The 12876-nt window shown below is 46.9% G+C and overlaps 1 protein-coding gene across 1 annotated transcript in view; it reads left to right on the top strand.

Moving 5' to 3' along the window:
• aacs (acetoacetyl-CoA synthetase) overlaps positions 1–11150 on the top strand; it is a 28875-nt gene extending 17725 nt beyond the window's left edge. The window contains exons 11-18 of the mRNA XM_018728763.2: positions 786–850; positions 2465–2587; positions 5427–5540; positions 5801–5926; positions 6660–6729; positions 6829–6887; positions 7258–7460; positions 8910–11150. Of these exons, the coding sequence (XP_018584279.1) occupies positions 786–850; positions 2465–2587; positions 5427–5540; positions 5801–5926; positions 6660–6729; positions 6829–6887; positions 7258–7460; positions 8910–9047 (898 nt within the window). The 3' untranslated portion in view covers positions 9048–11150. The remainder of the gene's footprint in view (positions 1–785; positions 851–2464; positions 2588–5426; positions 5541–5800; positions 5927–6659; positions 6730–6828; positions 6888–7257; positions 7461–8909) is intronic.
• Positions 11151–12876: the final 1726 nt, after the last annotated feature.

Raw genomic sequence — 12876 nt, 5'->3', positions numbered from 1 at the left:
GTTCAACTCTCAACATTTAAGTGGCAAGGAGGGAGGAAATAGTTGGACAAAACGGACTCAACGGTGGCGCTCCATCAGACTGTGTCTAGGAGTCATGTCCAGGGTGGTACCGTTTGGAGGGAAAAGGTTGGTCCTTCTGTACCGCAGGTGGTTCAGCACTCAAGAACACGAATGTGTAACCCGCTTGGTTTTGGTGAAAGCCCATTCCCTTACGTCCCTTTACTCGTTCCACAAGCTTTAAAGTGCTAATATATAATGTTCAAGGTTAAGGTTCTGACAGTCTTGTCACGTGTTTACCTGTTTGAACGTTTGTTGTCCCGGCGTTGAGTCCAAAACACAATATAGTGAAAAATGAACACAGTCCACTTGGTGCGTGCACACACAGCCTCAGTTGTTTTTCTTTCTTACCACAGTAATACTACTTTCTTTTACAAATGCAACTTTCCGTTTGTCGCACTCACCTGTAGTTGCACGCACACACACCCTGCAGTTGGCCAAGTGGGTGACGGACATGTGGATCAAAGGGAAGCTCACTCTTTATTTCTGTTTGGTCCATCCTGGATAGGACAACTGTCGATTGTAGAGTTACGCGTTTGCATTTCTCAGTGCACTTTACTGCCAACTAAAGCAGTTTGCTTTTGTTCCGCAGCCAGTTGAAAGTGTACAAAAAGAACGAGTGGTTAAAGTGTTGTTTAAAATGAACCCTAAAACGTTGGCTGTATCTTTGTAAAACTAATTCTTAAAAATGTGGCGCACGCCAGTCACCATGTTTGTTTTGATTGCAGAATCACAATATTTGGAACTGGAGCAAAGTGGCTCTCTGTGCTGGAGGAAAGGAATCTGAAACCAGGTGAGTTGTGCATTATTAGCGCCCCTCACTGCCCTTCATTTCACCACTGGTGTGAGTCTGATAAACGGACGTTGAGAGCGCAGTTATTCTCAGCTGTAATGTTGACTGTTGATCTAAGTGTGAGGAGTGCTGCTCCCCGTAGTTTGATCTGTACGCATTAGTGGCGCCTCTGTCGATTGTTCTCCGTTTCGTCAAGAGCCTTAAACAAACCAATGTGTGATGAATTCCCGGTGTTTCACTCCTCTTTAAATAAAGTTGCAGGCAGTTGTGCTGCAGCCCCCCCATCCCCCAAACAGACATGCAGATTGTCCCTAATACTGTATATTTATTCCATGGCTCGTTGCCTGGTCTCCTGAGTCCAGATCACATCTTGATCGCCATGATGCTCATCGTTGATGTTTATTCATAAAGGCCGGGGGGGGGTGTCTCGCATTGATCAATGCTCTTGAGGAGATGCTCTCCAGCCAAGACAGAAAGACAGAGTTTTTGAAGGGAACGCAGCGGCTTTCTGTCATGATTTTTGCGGTGTCAGGTGCACATTATGGCTGGTTGCACAGCGCCCCCTAGCTGAACACCTGCTCATCTGCTTGCGTTTGGTGGTTGTGGGGCAGCTGGCATATGTTTCTGTGGAGGATGGAGGCACGCTGGGGGTGCAGGGCAGTTGCTGGTTTTCCGTGCCCCTGGAGGTCCCGTCCTTCAGCTGACATTTAGTGTGAACACCTGGTCTCTCTGTAGGTGGGAGGGGGTGGGGGCTGCAGAGCAGGCGCACCTGGTGGGGGATGGAGCACTTTTGACCAGCTGCCAAGTTCATCTGAACTCAAGAAAAAAGGGAAACAAAAATGCCACTGCCTTTCAAATCCTACTGCCACAGTGATCTCGGGACAATACTGCAGACCTTACCGTGTTTTTACTCTCATTTGCGTTGGCATCTTTTTTTTTTTTTTTTAAAGCCGAAACCACATCCCGGAGATGTGGTGTAGCCGGCAGCTTAGACCGGCTCAGCCCTGCGTCTGCCTTGTGCTCTTTGAACAGCCGCCGTCAAAGGGTGTCGCTGTCGTGTCGTCCTCTCGCGTTTGTGTGAAAACCTGAGTGTGAAGCAAGTATCGGTGTGGGTTTTTTTTTTTTTTTTTTTTTTTTGGAAAGATGTTTTGCTGCAGCAGTTGAGTGACTAGTGCCATTGTTCTCTTCGAATATGTGTGTGATTTGAATGCAAGTGTGTAATTTACAAGTGCTTTGAAGAAGAAATTAATTGGTAACCAATGGTTACAAACGGCCACAATAAAAAAAAAAAAAAAAAAAAATTCTAAAGTGAGGGCGGTGCGCACTTGCACTGCATTTGGCATAATTTAAACTTCCCTTTGGAATGGTAGGGAGTCAGGAACCCTCGTCTGTTTTCTGTGTTTTCAGTGCCACGAAGCAGTTATTTATAAAAGTGAGAAATGCCGAGGTGTCCTTTGTCATGACACGTACACGGGCCGAGCGCTCCTCTCTCACTCGTTCGCTGACACCAAAGGTCTTAAGGGTCTTTGTTTGCATCTCCCTGAGGAGCACAGAATCTTTCTAAACCAGGCTTTGTGTTTGTTCTCCGCCCCATTTGTCGACGGCCCCCCGCAGTGGAGACGCACAACCTGCAGTCTCTCCACACCATCCTGTCTACAGGCTCCCCACTGAAGGCCCAGAGCTACGAGTACGTGTACCGCTGCATCAAGAACAACGTGCTGCTCGGCTCCATCTCGGGTGAGTAGCGCTGCGGCGGTGGGACATTCGCTCCCTCGTCCTCCTTTTCCACCCTAACGTGTGCTTCACCGCTGAAATATTTACTGTGCCTGCCGTGACCGCCCCCCCCCCCCCGCCTGTTGGAGCGACGTGTAATTTCGGTGAAACGTGTCGTGGCGCTTTGCTGGAACGGCTGGACGGGGAGGTTAGACACCCGTCATTAATCATTCATCAGTGGTTTAGTGACGGCTGCTTCCAAATCCATCACTGTATCTGTCACACGTCCTGGAGTGTCAGCCAGCGCATATAAATGAATATCAGCACTCATCACCAAAGTATTTAGCTGCTTGCAGACTGTCTGTGAAGCTGCTGAAGCTGGAGCACATTGTTCAGTGCCATGGGCCCCACAATGGTCTCCTTGCCAAGGCCTTGCTGCCCAACATGCCCAACACTTCTGGCTGTCACATGTAAACTGCACGAACACTTGAACGGGACTTTAAAAGGTTTCTGGTTCTCCTGGGCGGCACGCTGTGTAGTGACGGCTCCTCGGCCCTTGTCCCCCTTTCAAGGTGGAAAAATATCATTGTAAAATATTTACCTGGCTAAAATGGTACAATTGTACAATGTCTTGGTTAAAAGCATTGATGGCGACTACAGTGGAAACTGATTTAATACTATTGCTGTTTTTGCTTTGATGATGTATTTGAATGTTATCGGTAACACCGATAAAATTTGACTCACGATGAATTATTATTCATAATACAAACATGAACAGCTGGGAAAGGGACTCGGTGTGTTTTTTGGGCAGAAACCCTCATGTGCTGAGCATGACCACGCTGCCGTTCGTACTGTAAGCATTACAGTGATGTCAAGGTAAGGGCTCCGTTGACACACAGTCGGCAGAGATCTGTTGTAGGTCCAACAAGTGCAGTTTGTGCTGTCAAGGGCTCTGCACTGAGAATTTGTGAAGGGAAAATAAATATTGTTCTTCATTATTATACCACCTCACCTGTCCAGGGCGTTTCCGGTGAACCAAGTGTTCCCAGGACCTGCGCTGTCGAAACTGGACCTTTTTGTGTTACCATAACTAGTGCTTGTGCCTCCTTTAAGGTCTCTGACCCAATGACAGCACCTCTCAGTTCTTGCAGACTTGTGTGACCACTGTGGTTCACGTTCACATGTTCTCCGTAGTGCTGGGACTCTTGGTCCCGGGCTGCCAACGGGAGCTCCGTTTGGCTTTGGGGCCACAAGAGGGCTGCAGGAGGGGCCCCCCTTTACCGCCTGTTACACCTATTTGCCGCGCCGTCCCAGGACGGCTCCCCAAGCAGCCGGTGACAGATTTCCCTCTGCAGCAGGGCTCCATTAAAGCATATGTGGCTGTGTTCTTTTCACGGGCAGCCCCGCTCCCCCCAGCCCTGCAGTCTGCTAGCTGGAGCCCAAGCTTCTGCGAGCAACTTCCTGTCACACCGTTTCCACACCTCCAGCCTCGTCTCCCTCCCCATTTGTTCTCTGACCCCTTCGCTCTGCCTTCCTCCATTTCTACACCCACCTGTCTTTGTCTTCCTCTCTTTCATTCACTGGCATCAATCTTATTTTGCTGCCTGTTTTCTAACTGAAGCATGTGTGTGTGTGTGTGTGTGTGTGTGTGTGTGTGTGTGTGTGTGTGCGCGTGTTTAATTTTTTAATAATTTCATCACTTCACCAAAGATTCTGTAAAACCTTATTTCTTTAACACAGAGTCCCTGGCACTGTGGTTTTGAGAATTACAAAAATAATTTTTATTTTAAAGCTCAGACATGTTCAAAGTTTGGCTGCAGGAATATTTAATATTGTTGGAATATTAAATAGCAAAGACAAATGACAAGTGGTAGCAGTTGCGTGTAGTGGAAGCGCCAGTGAAATGGTGGTATGAGTGAGCGGAACACGGCGTTACTTAGGGAGGAGCTCCTTTTCCCCTTGGACCCAATTATATGGAACCAAGCGGTGAAGCAGCATTTGGAAAACGCCATAAATGGATGGAGAATTTTCTGTCTGGAATAGTGACACATGAGCAGGGAAGTAGATGAATAGATGATTGGATTAATGGATCAATGTATGAAGATACTGTGTATGTATTGATTTGTAGCGCTGAACTATAGGGGAACATGTCAGTGTAAAGAACAACCAAAAGACAGATGATTACAGAGAGACAGTCTGTTAGCCCGTGCACAGAGACACATGCACACGCGTAGAGGGTGACATTACATAAGCGGTTCTTCATACGTGAAAGCGAACCTCCCTTCTTCATTAAAGTCAGTTTGAAGAAATCCTCGAGGAGCTTCATTCGGCAGCGAGAGCTCATTTGGAGAAGTGTCCCGGAGGAAACTCCTTTTTTTTTTTTTTTGTACAAACAAAGTGCACTTTTCGCACAGCTCGCTTTCATGGAGCCTCTAAACTAGGAACTTGGTGAAGAAGAATGCTCTTCGTAACCTCTGCTTTGTCACTCTGCAGGTTCTCCTCAAAGTACCACACCTAACTTAGGACCACCGTTAGTTTCAAGTCCCAAAATTTCTCCAACTGCTGAAAATATTGCACTGCACTGTACCGTACTGTTGATGTCTCGCAGTGTCGTTTGGACACACGGAGTGTGTGAAATCAGTGGAAAGAGGGGTCCTTTTATGCCACGTGGGGGTTTGTGGCTCAGAACAAAGTGGGCAAAATTGTGCCGAACTCCTGAGACCCCCTGCGGTGAGCCCACCTCACACCCTCGTGAGCTGAGCTGCCCTTCTGTACACACTTCTGCAGACACCAGTGTTTGCTGAGACAGAACCAGGGTTCCGAGTGCTCTCTCTCAAGACTGCTGCTCATCTCCCCTCGGCAGGTGGCACCGACATCATCTCCTGCTTCATGGGGCAGAATACGACAGTGCCCGTCCACCGTGGGGAAATCCAGTCTCGCAACCTGGGTATGGCTGTGGAGGCCTGGAATCATGAAGGTAAGGACATGTGACGAGGGTTTGGCTCAGGTACTTTACTGTGGTAAGGATGTGGCTACTGAGGCTGCGAGTCCTAGGTATCGGAGTACGTTGCACTTGTATCAGTGAACTGTTACAGTAGCAGAAAATGACTGCAGTGTTGTGTTACCTTCCGTGGTGCTGCTGAACAGCACTGCGTAACGTAGCCGGTTCCACCAGTACCCAGCATGCATTGCTTTCTACTGGCATCCGAACTCAGCGGTGACCCTGTCGTGCCCCAGGGAAGCCCGTGTGGGGGGAGAGCGGCGAGCTGGTGTGTCTGAAGCCCATCCCCTGCCAGCCCACCCAGTTCTGGAATGATGAGAATGGGAGCAAATACCAGAAGGCATATTTCTCCACCTTCCCGGGTAAGCAGTGTAGTACAGTACGGTGCAGTGCAGCTCGCTGATGACCAGGATCATCCCACTACCCAGTCTCAGATTTCTCACCTGAGTTCTGAGGACACGCAGACACACACACAGCACTCAGTTATTGTGCTGCACTTGAGTCTCAAGGTTTTGATTCCTTCTACAGGAAGCTCACAAACACTTTTTTCATTTTGATGTTAACACTATTTTTCCAGTGAATTGTTTTCTTAACAAAACATTTAAAGCCAGATTTAGGCTTTTTTTTTAATTAACGACAGCAACAACACAAACAGGGACACCGTGAGATGAAGGATATAGCCACAGATAGAGAACAAGAATTGCAAACAATGCCATTTCTCCAAAGCCTGTACCATCAAGTGCCAAAGACCATATAAACACACACACCACATTTTTATTTGTTTATATGCAGAGGAAAACTCATCACTTGCTGTATAATTTTGTGTATCTGCTTTGTGTACCTTTACTGAATGGTGTGTGTGACCTGTAGAAAAAATTAAGCATTTTTATTTATTATTTTTTATTAGCGAGCTTCAATAGATTGAGACATAGTGGGGTGTGGGGTTGCTCCCAGTTGCATTCCTAAGTTGAGGTAAAAGTGTGCTGTCAAGTATTGTTTCGATGAAATGATGGTAAGAAGTGTAACCATGAGCACACAAACACTGCAAACACTACTTTTTGGTGCTGCACCCTCATGAGCTCCTCTCTCCTTCAGGTGTTTGGGCTCATGGAGATTACTGCAAGATCAACCCCAAGACCGGCGGAATAGTCATGCTTGGCAGAAGGTGATGAGACACAGTGACACACGTAATTCTGATCAATTACAAGTTATTTATTGTAGTTTTAACAGTGTACTTGTTACTGGTGTACCTGTTCACTTTCAGTGATGGGACCTTAAACCCCAATGGAGTGCGCTTTGGAAGTTCTGAGATCTATAACATTGGTAAGAACCATGACCCCGTGTCGCCCTTTGAGGAGATCTACTTGTAGATGAGTTTCCGTAGCATTAATAGTAGATGCAGCGATAAGAGTTGTTCTTGTAAACTGTAGTAATGGGTCCAAGAAGGACTTTGTGCTGCTGTCTGCACATGGCAGAGATGATCTGCAGAACATTTGGTTCCTTTAGCGTTAGGCTGCATGTCACAGAAGTGGTTAACATCTGCAGTGTGAAAAGTGTCGTTCTCTCTGTGTCTGGTTACCCCCTTCTGTGGCCTTCATCACAAGCAGACATGGGTTTATTGTGTTTTCTGCCGCCTGTTGCTTTTCCCCCGCGCTCCCTCATTCTCTGCGTCTCTTGGTCATGTTGTGTGCAGTGGAGGCCTTTGAGGAAGTATCAGACAGTGTCTGCGTGCCCCAGTACAACAAGGATGGAGAGGAGCGAGTGATCCTCTTCCTCAAGATGGTACCGACCAAGAGCTTTGAGCCTGAGCTGGTGCAGCGCATCCGCACTGCGGTTCGCACGGGCCTCTCCGCCCGCCACGTTCCGGCCCTCATCCTGGAGACGCAAGACATTCCTGTGAGCCGCACTCCGTTACCTCCCTCCCTCCCTGGCGCTAGGGCCTTCTGTGCTCTGGTGGCGGCACCAAAGACACAACACTCAATAGACCATCTTTTACCGTGGTTGGCCTGAACCTTTCCTCTGCACCGCTTATCCACTTTATTTTATTACATGCACCACCATATGGTGCACTGGTTAGAGAAAGTACCACGCTGGAATCCCACCTCCTGCGAGGTGCTTGGTGCTTGGTCTGAATTGATACAGTAATAATTACCCTGCTGTATAAATGGGTAAATCACTGTAAGTTGCTGAATGGATGGACATAAATGAATCTCACTTTTAGAAAATAGGCTGCTCTCTCAGCCAGAGCGCTCAGTGTCTTCTGTCCTGTAGTGTCAGGGCAACAACACTCCCATCCCACTGCTTTGACAAGGCACAAGCCCACCAGAGCAAAGATACAGTTACTTAGACATTGTAAAAACACAATATACACTTTACAATATGGACGTTTAACATCCTCCTCTCATGGCATGTCACTGGAACTCCTGTTTGTGATTGTTCACGTCCACACACATTTTATCCATTAGTGCTGCTGCTGCCATTAGTATCTTCAATTTTGCCACTTCAGCGGTCTGTTTGCACTCACCATTTGACCTGCTCTATCACTCTGTATTTGTACATGTCACATTTTCTTGTTTGTTGAAAGACAATCATGATTGTTTGTCCAGTATTGCAGAAGAGAGGTGAAAACAGCTATGCCGAACTAGCTTCTGGTAACCAAGGCAACCGTTGGCAATGACTTGAGTAGCTGGTGAAGTAGGGAGCGTGATGATTTGATGGCCCCCTGTTTCTATGACTGCTGTTGTGGTGGAGATGGGCTGTTTTTGTTTGAGAGCATCAGGCAATTATGTGTGTGCTCTCCTTTTATCCAAAACTGTTTTACATGTTTCACGTGATCCTTTTCATGCAGTCAGATATTCAGGCTGCAAACCCTACTCAAGGCTGTGTACTTGTGGGACTTGACCCTGCAACTTGTGCATTTATAACTCTGTGTCCTTGACCCTTGTGCTTGGGCTCTTGAGCTTATGGTCCTGGAAGCCTGAAGCCTGGAGGTGTAGAATTTAAGAATGTGCTCAGAATTTAATACCTTTCCCCATCTCTTAGCGGTGTGTGGAGGGGTGGAGGACCCCTGGGAGTTGGCTTTCTAGCACTGGGAGCTAAATAACCCCACACTGCTCTCCCTGCTCGTGTCTTCACTACACCAAGAAGTTGTCTCAGCCTGTGTATTATTAATATCACTGCTTTTCAGTCCCGCTGTTATGGTATCCATTGCTTCCTTGAAATGGTACTTCTACCCTGAGATGTAAGGACTGAAGTCGTAGGTGTCGTTGTCTTTGGAGATACGTCACTGGCAGACATTCCCTCATTCTCTGCTGTGGCTCTTGCCTTGTGTGCTTCTTTGTGCAGTACACCATCAGCGGGAAGAAGGTGGAGGTGGCCATCAAGCACGTGATTGCGGGGAAGGAGGTGACACAACGCGGGGCCTTTTCGAACCCTGAGGCCTTGGATCTCTACAAAAACCTGCCTGAGCTCCAGGGCTTCTGAGCTGCTGCGCTAGCCTTGAAGAACTCTTTCACCTCCGTGCTTCATGTGTTCGTCAGGCTGCTCTTGCTGTGGAGGGGCAGTGAGGGTGCGCCATCCTGTTTTGGCCAACTGAGAAACAGCTGTGTCTTTTCTGTCGGGTTTAGTTTCTTTCTTCCCCCGTTTACTTTTGTTACTCGTTTGTTCATGTTAATGTGTGTTTAACGCTTCAAGAAATGTCTTCAGTTACAATCCAGGAGCAGAGACCTGGAGTACGAGCTGCTTCTCAGTCATGAGCAGTGGAGGCTCCAGGCACAGGAACGATAGAAGGAGTCTTATTGCACACCGGACCTGTGGGCCCATGGAGGTTCTGTTCTTAATGCTTCTGGATTTAGGAACTGGTCCTCCCTTGAGGTGAAGCACCTGTCAGTGGTCAGTGAAGACACAGGATATTGTTTATAATTTGTGTTGTCAAAAGCAATATTTGAAACCAGTTACGGTATTTTGGTAGCATTTTAAAACCTGATAAGTGTGAAGCGAATGTCACTTTGAAGAATTTCTCCACACCTTTGAATTTTATGTAATTCTTTTAAGTAGAAGACCTGAAAACAAGGTCTTTGCGGCAAGGAACTAAAAACCAAAAGACCCGGTTTGTGTGTGTCCTGCTGGCGAGTGGTGACGTCTCTAAATCGATTTGGCAAGAACACATTTGAGTTTCTGCCGTGTTTGTCATCTCAGCCTTCTATGCATGCTTTAAAAAGGCCTTCAACCCTCCCTCTGTGTGGAAGAATAATATTTCTGCTTAATGTCTGTACATGCAGTTAGAGCTTTAACAGTCCAAAGCTTGAGCCACCTACGAGTCACACTTAATGCTTCAAGTGAGCAATATGTTGTTGGAATCTTGGAACAATGTCCCATATTAACAATTCTTGTTCTACCCAAGTGAATTATGAATCTACTGAAGTGTGTTTGTTGCTCAACTACATTGGTAAGAATTTTACCCATTAATGATAAATGGCAAAGATGTAATGAACACAGCACTACACATTAGACTAACAGTCCCTTTGCCCTGAGAACTTGGTCTAAAAGATACCTGGCTGCTGACTCAAGTGCTCACCTCCATGACCGCTCATTTTGTGTTACCTTTAGCTTTCCGGCACGTGTGCACCTTGAAATTCAGGTGAGGTGACTGAGCCACCTACACAGTTCGTAAGTGTCACTGAGCACTGAGGTGGACCGGCAGCACTGCAGCTGGACACAAGGAGGAGTCTTGCTGTGTTCTCCTTGGATGTGGCATCTGATACCTTGTTCAACCATTGCCGGTGGTCACCAGAACTTTCTGCAACGGGAAACCATCTCTTGTCTCCTCAGTGCTCTCTCTGGCTCTGCAGGGGCTTCCTGCTTCATCTCAGCACAGCCATGTTGAAGGGCACCCAGGGGACCACAGGCTCATCTCCTGACCCTCGCGGTGTCTCCTCTCGCCTCACATGTCCAGGTGCTGCTCTTATGCTGCACTGTGTTTTATGTACCTCCATGAAGCCCAGAAGACGTATTTGCCATCAGAGAGCATTTACCAGGCCTCAGTGATGTCTACTCCTCCTCCCTGAAGTTGCTTTCAAGCTGCTGTGACATGTGTACTGCATCAACCTGTTGGACCTTCCACACGTTGTTCTTTTCGGAAATAGGGGGAACTCATGGTGAAACCAAGACCAAGATGCCTTTTTGATCTCCGGAGGTAAAAGTGGGCAGTTCCCCACTGAGGATTTCCTGTACATTTGTTCCCGTGTGTTATGCTAAGAAATGTCCCTAGTGTTTTTATTTGTACAAGGTCTATGAATGACACTGTAGCGATGTAAAAATGTTTTACTAATTCTGTTGTTTTCTGGCAATTATCTAAGATTATATCTAAGTATTTTTGAAGTTAATGTCGGAGAGGGAAGAGGGAATTTCCTGTAATGGCTTTATGTCATTGGTTATTTCATTTTTATTGCACTTGAATGTGGAAAAAACAACCATCCTTAGTGGCCTGTCTGCTGAGTAGTTCAAAACGGTACCTTATATACATTAAATATATACACATATGTACAAGTGCATACACACAGATTGGTAATGGAGCCGGTAGCTAAATAAAAGTTTGAATCTAAAGCTCCTCTTCTACCTTTGTTATTTTACAATGTTTTGTTTGAAAGGCAACACGAGAACTTAAGTTCATCCCGTACAGGACTTTCATCTGATAGCATTGTTTGTACCTCTTGTAGACGTGTCAATGATACAGGTGTGTACACTTGAACACCTGGACACACCACCAGTGATGTGACCTGCCCTCACTGGGTGCCTTTCAGCATTGGACACTTTCGCCCAGGTGACCCAGCTGGACTTGGTCAGACCCCAGTCTGTGCCCAGGTAGCACTACCTTGAACCCACAGCTCACATCTCCTGATCCAAAGCCATCTAGATTCAAGATTTAAGAGTTTATTGTCATATGTACAGTCTGTTACATCATACAATGAAATTCTTGCGCTGTGAATCCTCCCAGCAGCCTATGACACAAATTATAAGGATATAAGGAAAGAAAACACAAGGCGTAAATTACAAATTTACAAAATTACTATTAGTGCAAAATACAAGAAACAAAATTATGTGCATATATAAAGTGTGCAATGTAAACATGAAAAACATGTATGTGCAAAGTCCTGCAGAGGTGGATTGGGTCCATGTTGTTATTTGCATTTGAAAAGGGGGGGGGGGGGGTGTGCGTGTGCAAAGTATGCAGAAGTAGTCTGTAGTCTCTTATTTACTGTGTGTGTGTGTGTGTGTGTGTGTGTGTGTGTGTGTGTGTGTGGGAAGGATAGGGTAGTTGACACCTCTCAGGATCAGAGGATAATCTGTGTCTGCAATAATAGGGGGAGAGGCAGTGGATGGGTGTCGTTCACAAGCCTGATGGCCTGTGGGTAAAAACTATTTTTCAGCCTTGGAGTTCTAGCTTTAACACTCCTGTAGCGTCTGCCTGATGGTAAGTGTGTGAAAAAGACTGTGCTGGGGGTGACTAATGTTCTTGATGATGTTGATAGTTCTCCTGATGGCTCTGGCCTGGTAGAGGCTCTCCAGTGTTGGTAAGGCCATTCCAGTGATGGTTTGGGCAGCTCTCACCACCCGCTGTAGCGCCTTACGATCCTGTACTGTGCAGCTTCCAAACCAGACTGTGATGGAGCTGGTGAGTTCGCTCTCAATTGCACACCTATAGAAGCTTCTGAGGATTCGGCTCGGCACGCCAAATTTCCTCAGTCTTCTCAAGAAATGCAGACGCTGACGTGATTTCTTGACCAGATGTGATGTGTTGTGAGATCTTCAGTAATGTGAACAGCCAGGAATCTGAAGCTGCTCGCTCTCTCCACCCACTGTCTCGCCAATATGCAGTGATGAGTGTTGCTCCCTCCTTCTCTGTGGATCTATTATCAACTCCTTTGTTTTGTTGACATTGAGGGAGAGATTGTTGTCGTGGCACCACTCTACTAGGTCAGCCGCTTCCCTCCTGTATGCCGACTCATCGCCTCCTGTTATCAGTCCAATGACTGGCATGTCATTAGCAAATTTGATGATGATGGTGGTGTTCTGGGAGGCCACGCAGTCACGAGTGAAGAGTGCGTGGAGTAGGGGGCTCAGCACGCAGCCCTGCGGAGTTCCTGGGTTTATGGTTATTGACCTGGATGTGTGGTTCCCCATTCTAATGGACTGGGGTCTGTCCATTAGAAAGTCCAGAACCCAGTTGCAGAGGGTGGGTGGCACACCAAGATTGTAAAGTTTGTTGGTGAGCTTCGATGGTATCACTGTGTTGAATGCTGAGCTGTAATCA

Source organism: Scleropages formosus, chromosome 21 (genome assembly GCF_900964775.1).
Source record: "Scleropages formosus chromosome 21, fSclFor1.1, whole genome shotgun sequence".
Classification (NCBI taxonomy): Eukaryota; Metazoa; Chordata; class Actinopteri; order Osteoglossiformes; family Osteoglossidae; genus Scleropages; species Scleropages formosus.
The sequence above is the reverse complement of the archived record's forward strand: the minus strand, read 5'-3'. Positions and strand labels throughout refer to the sequence as shown.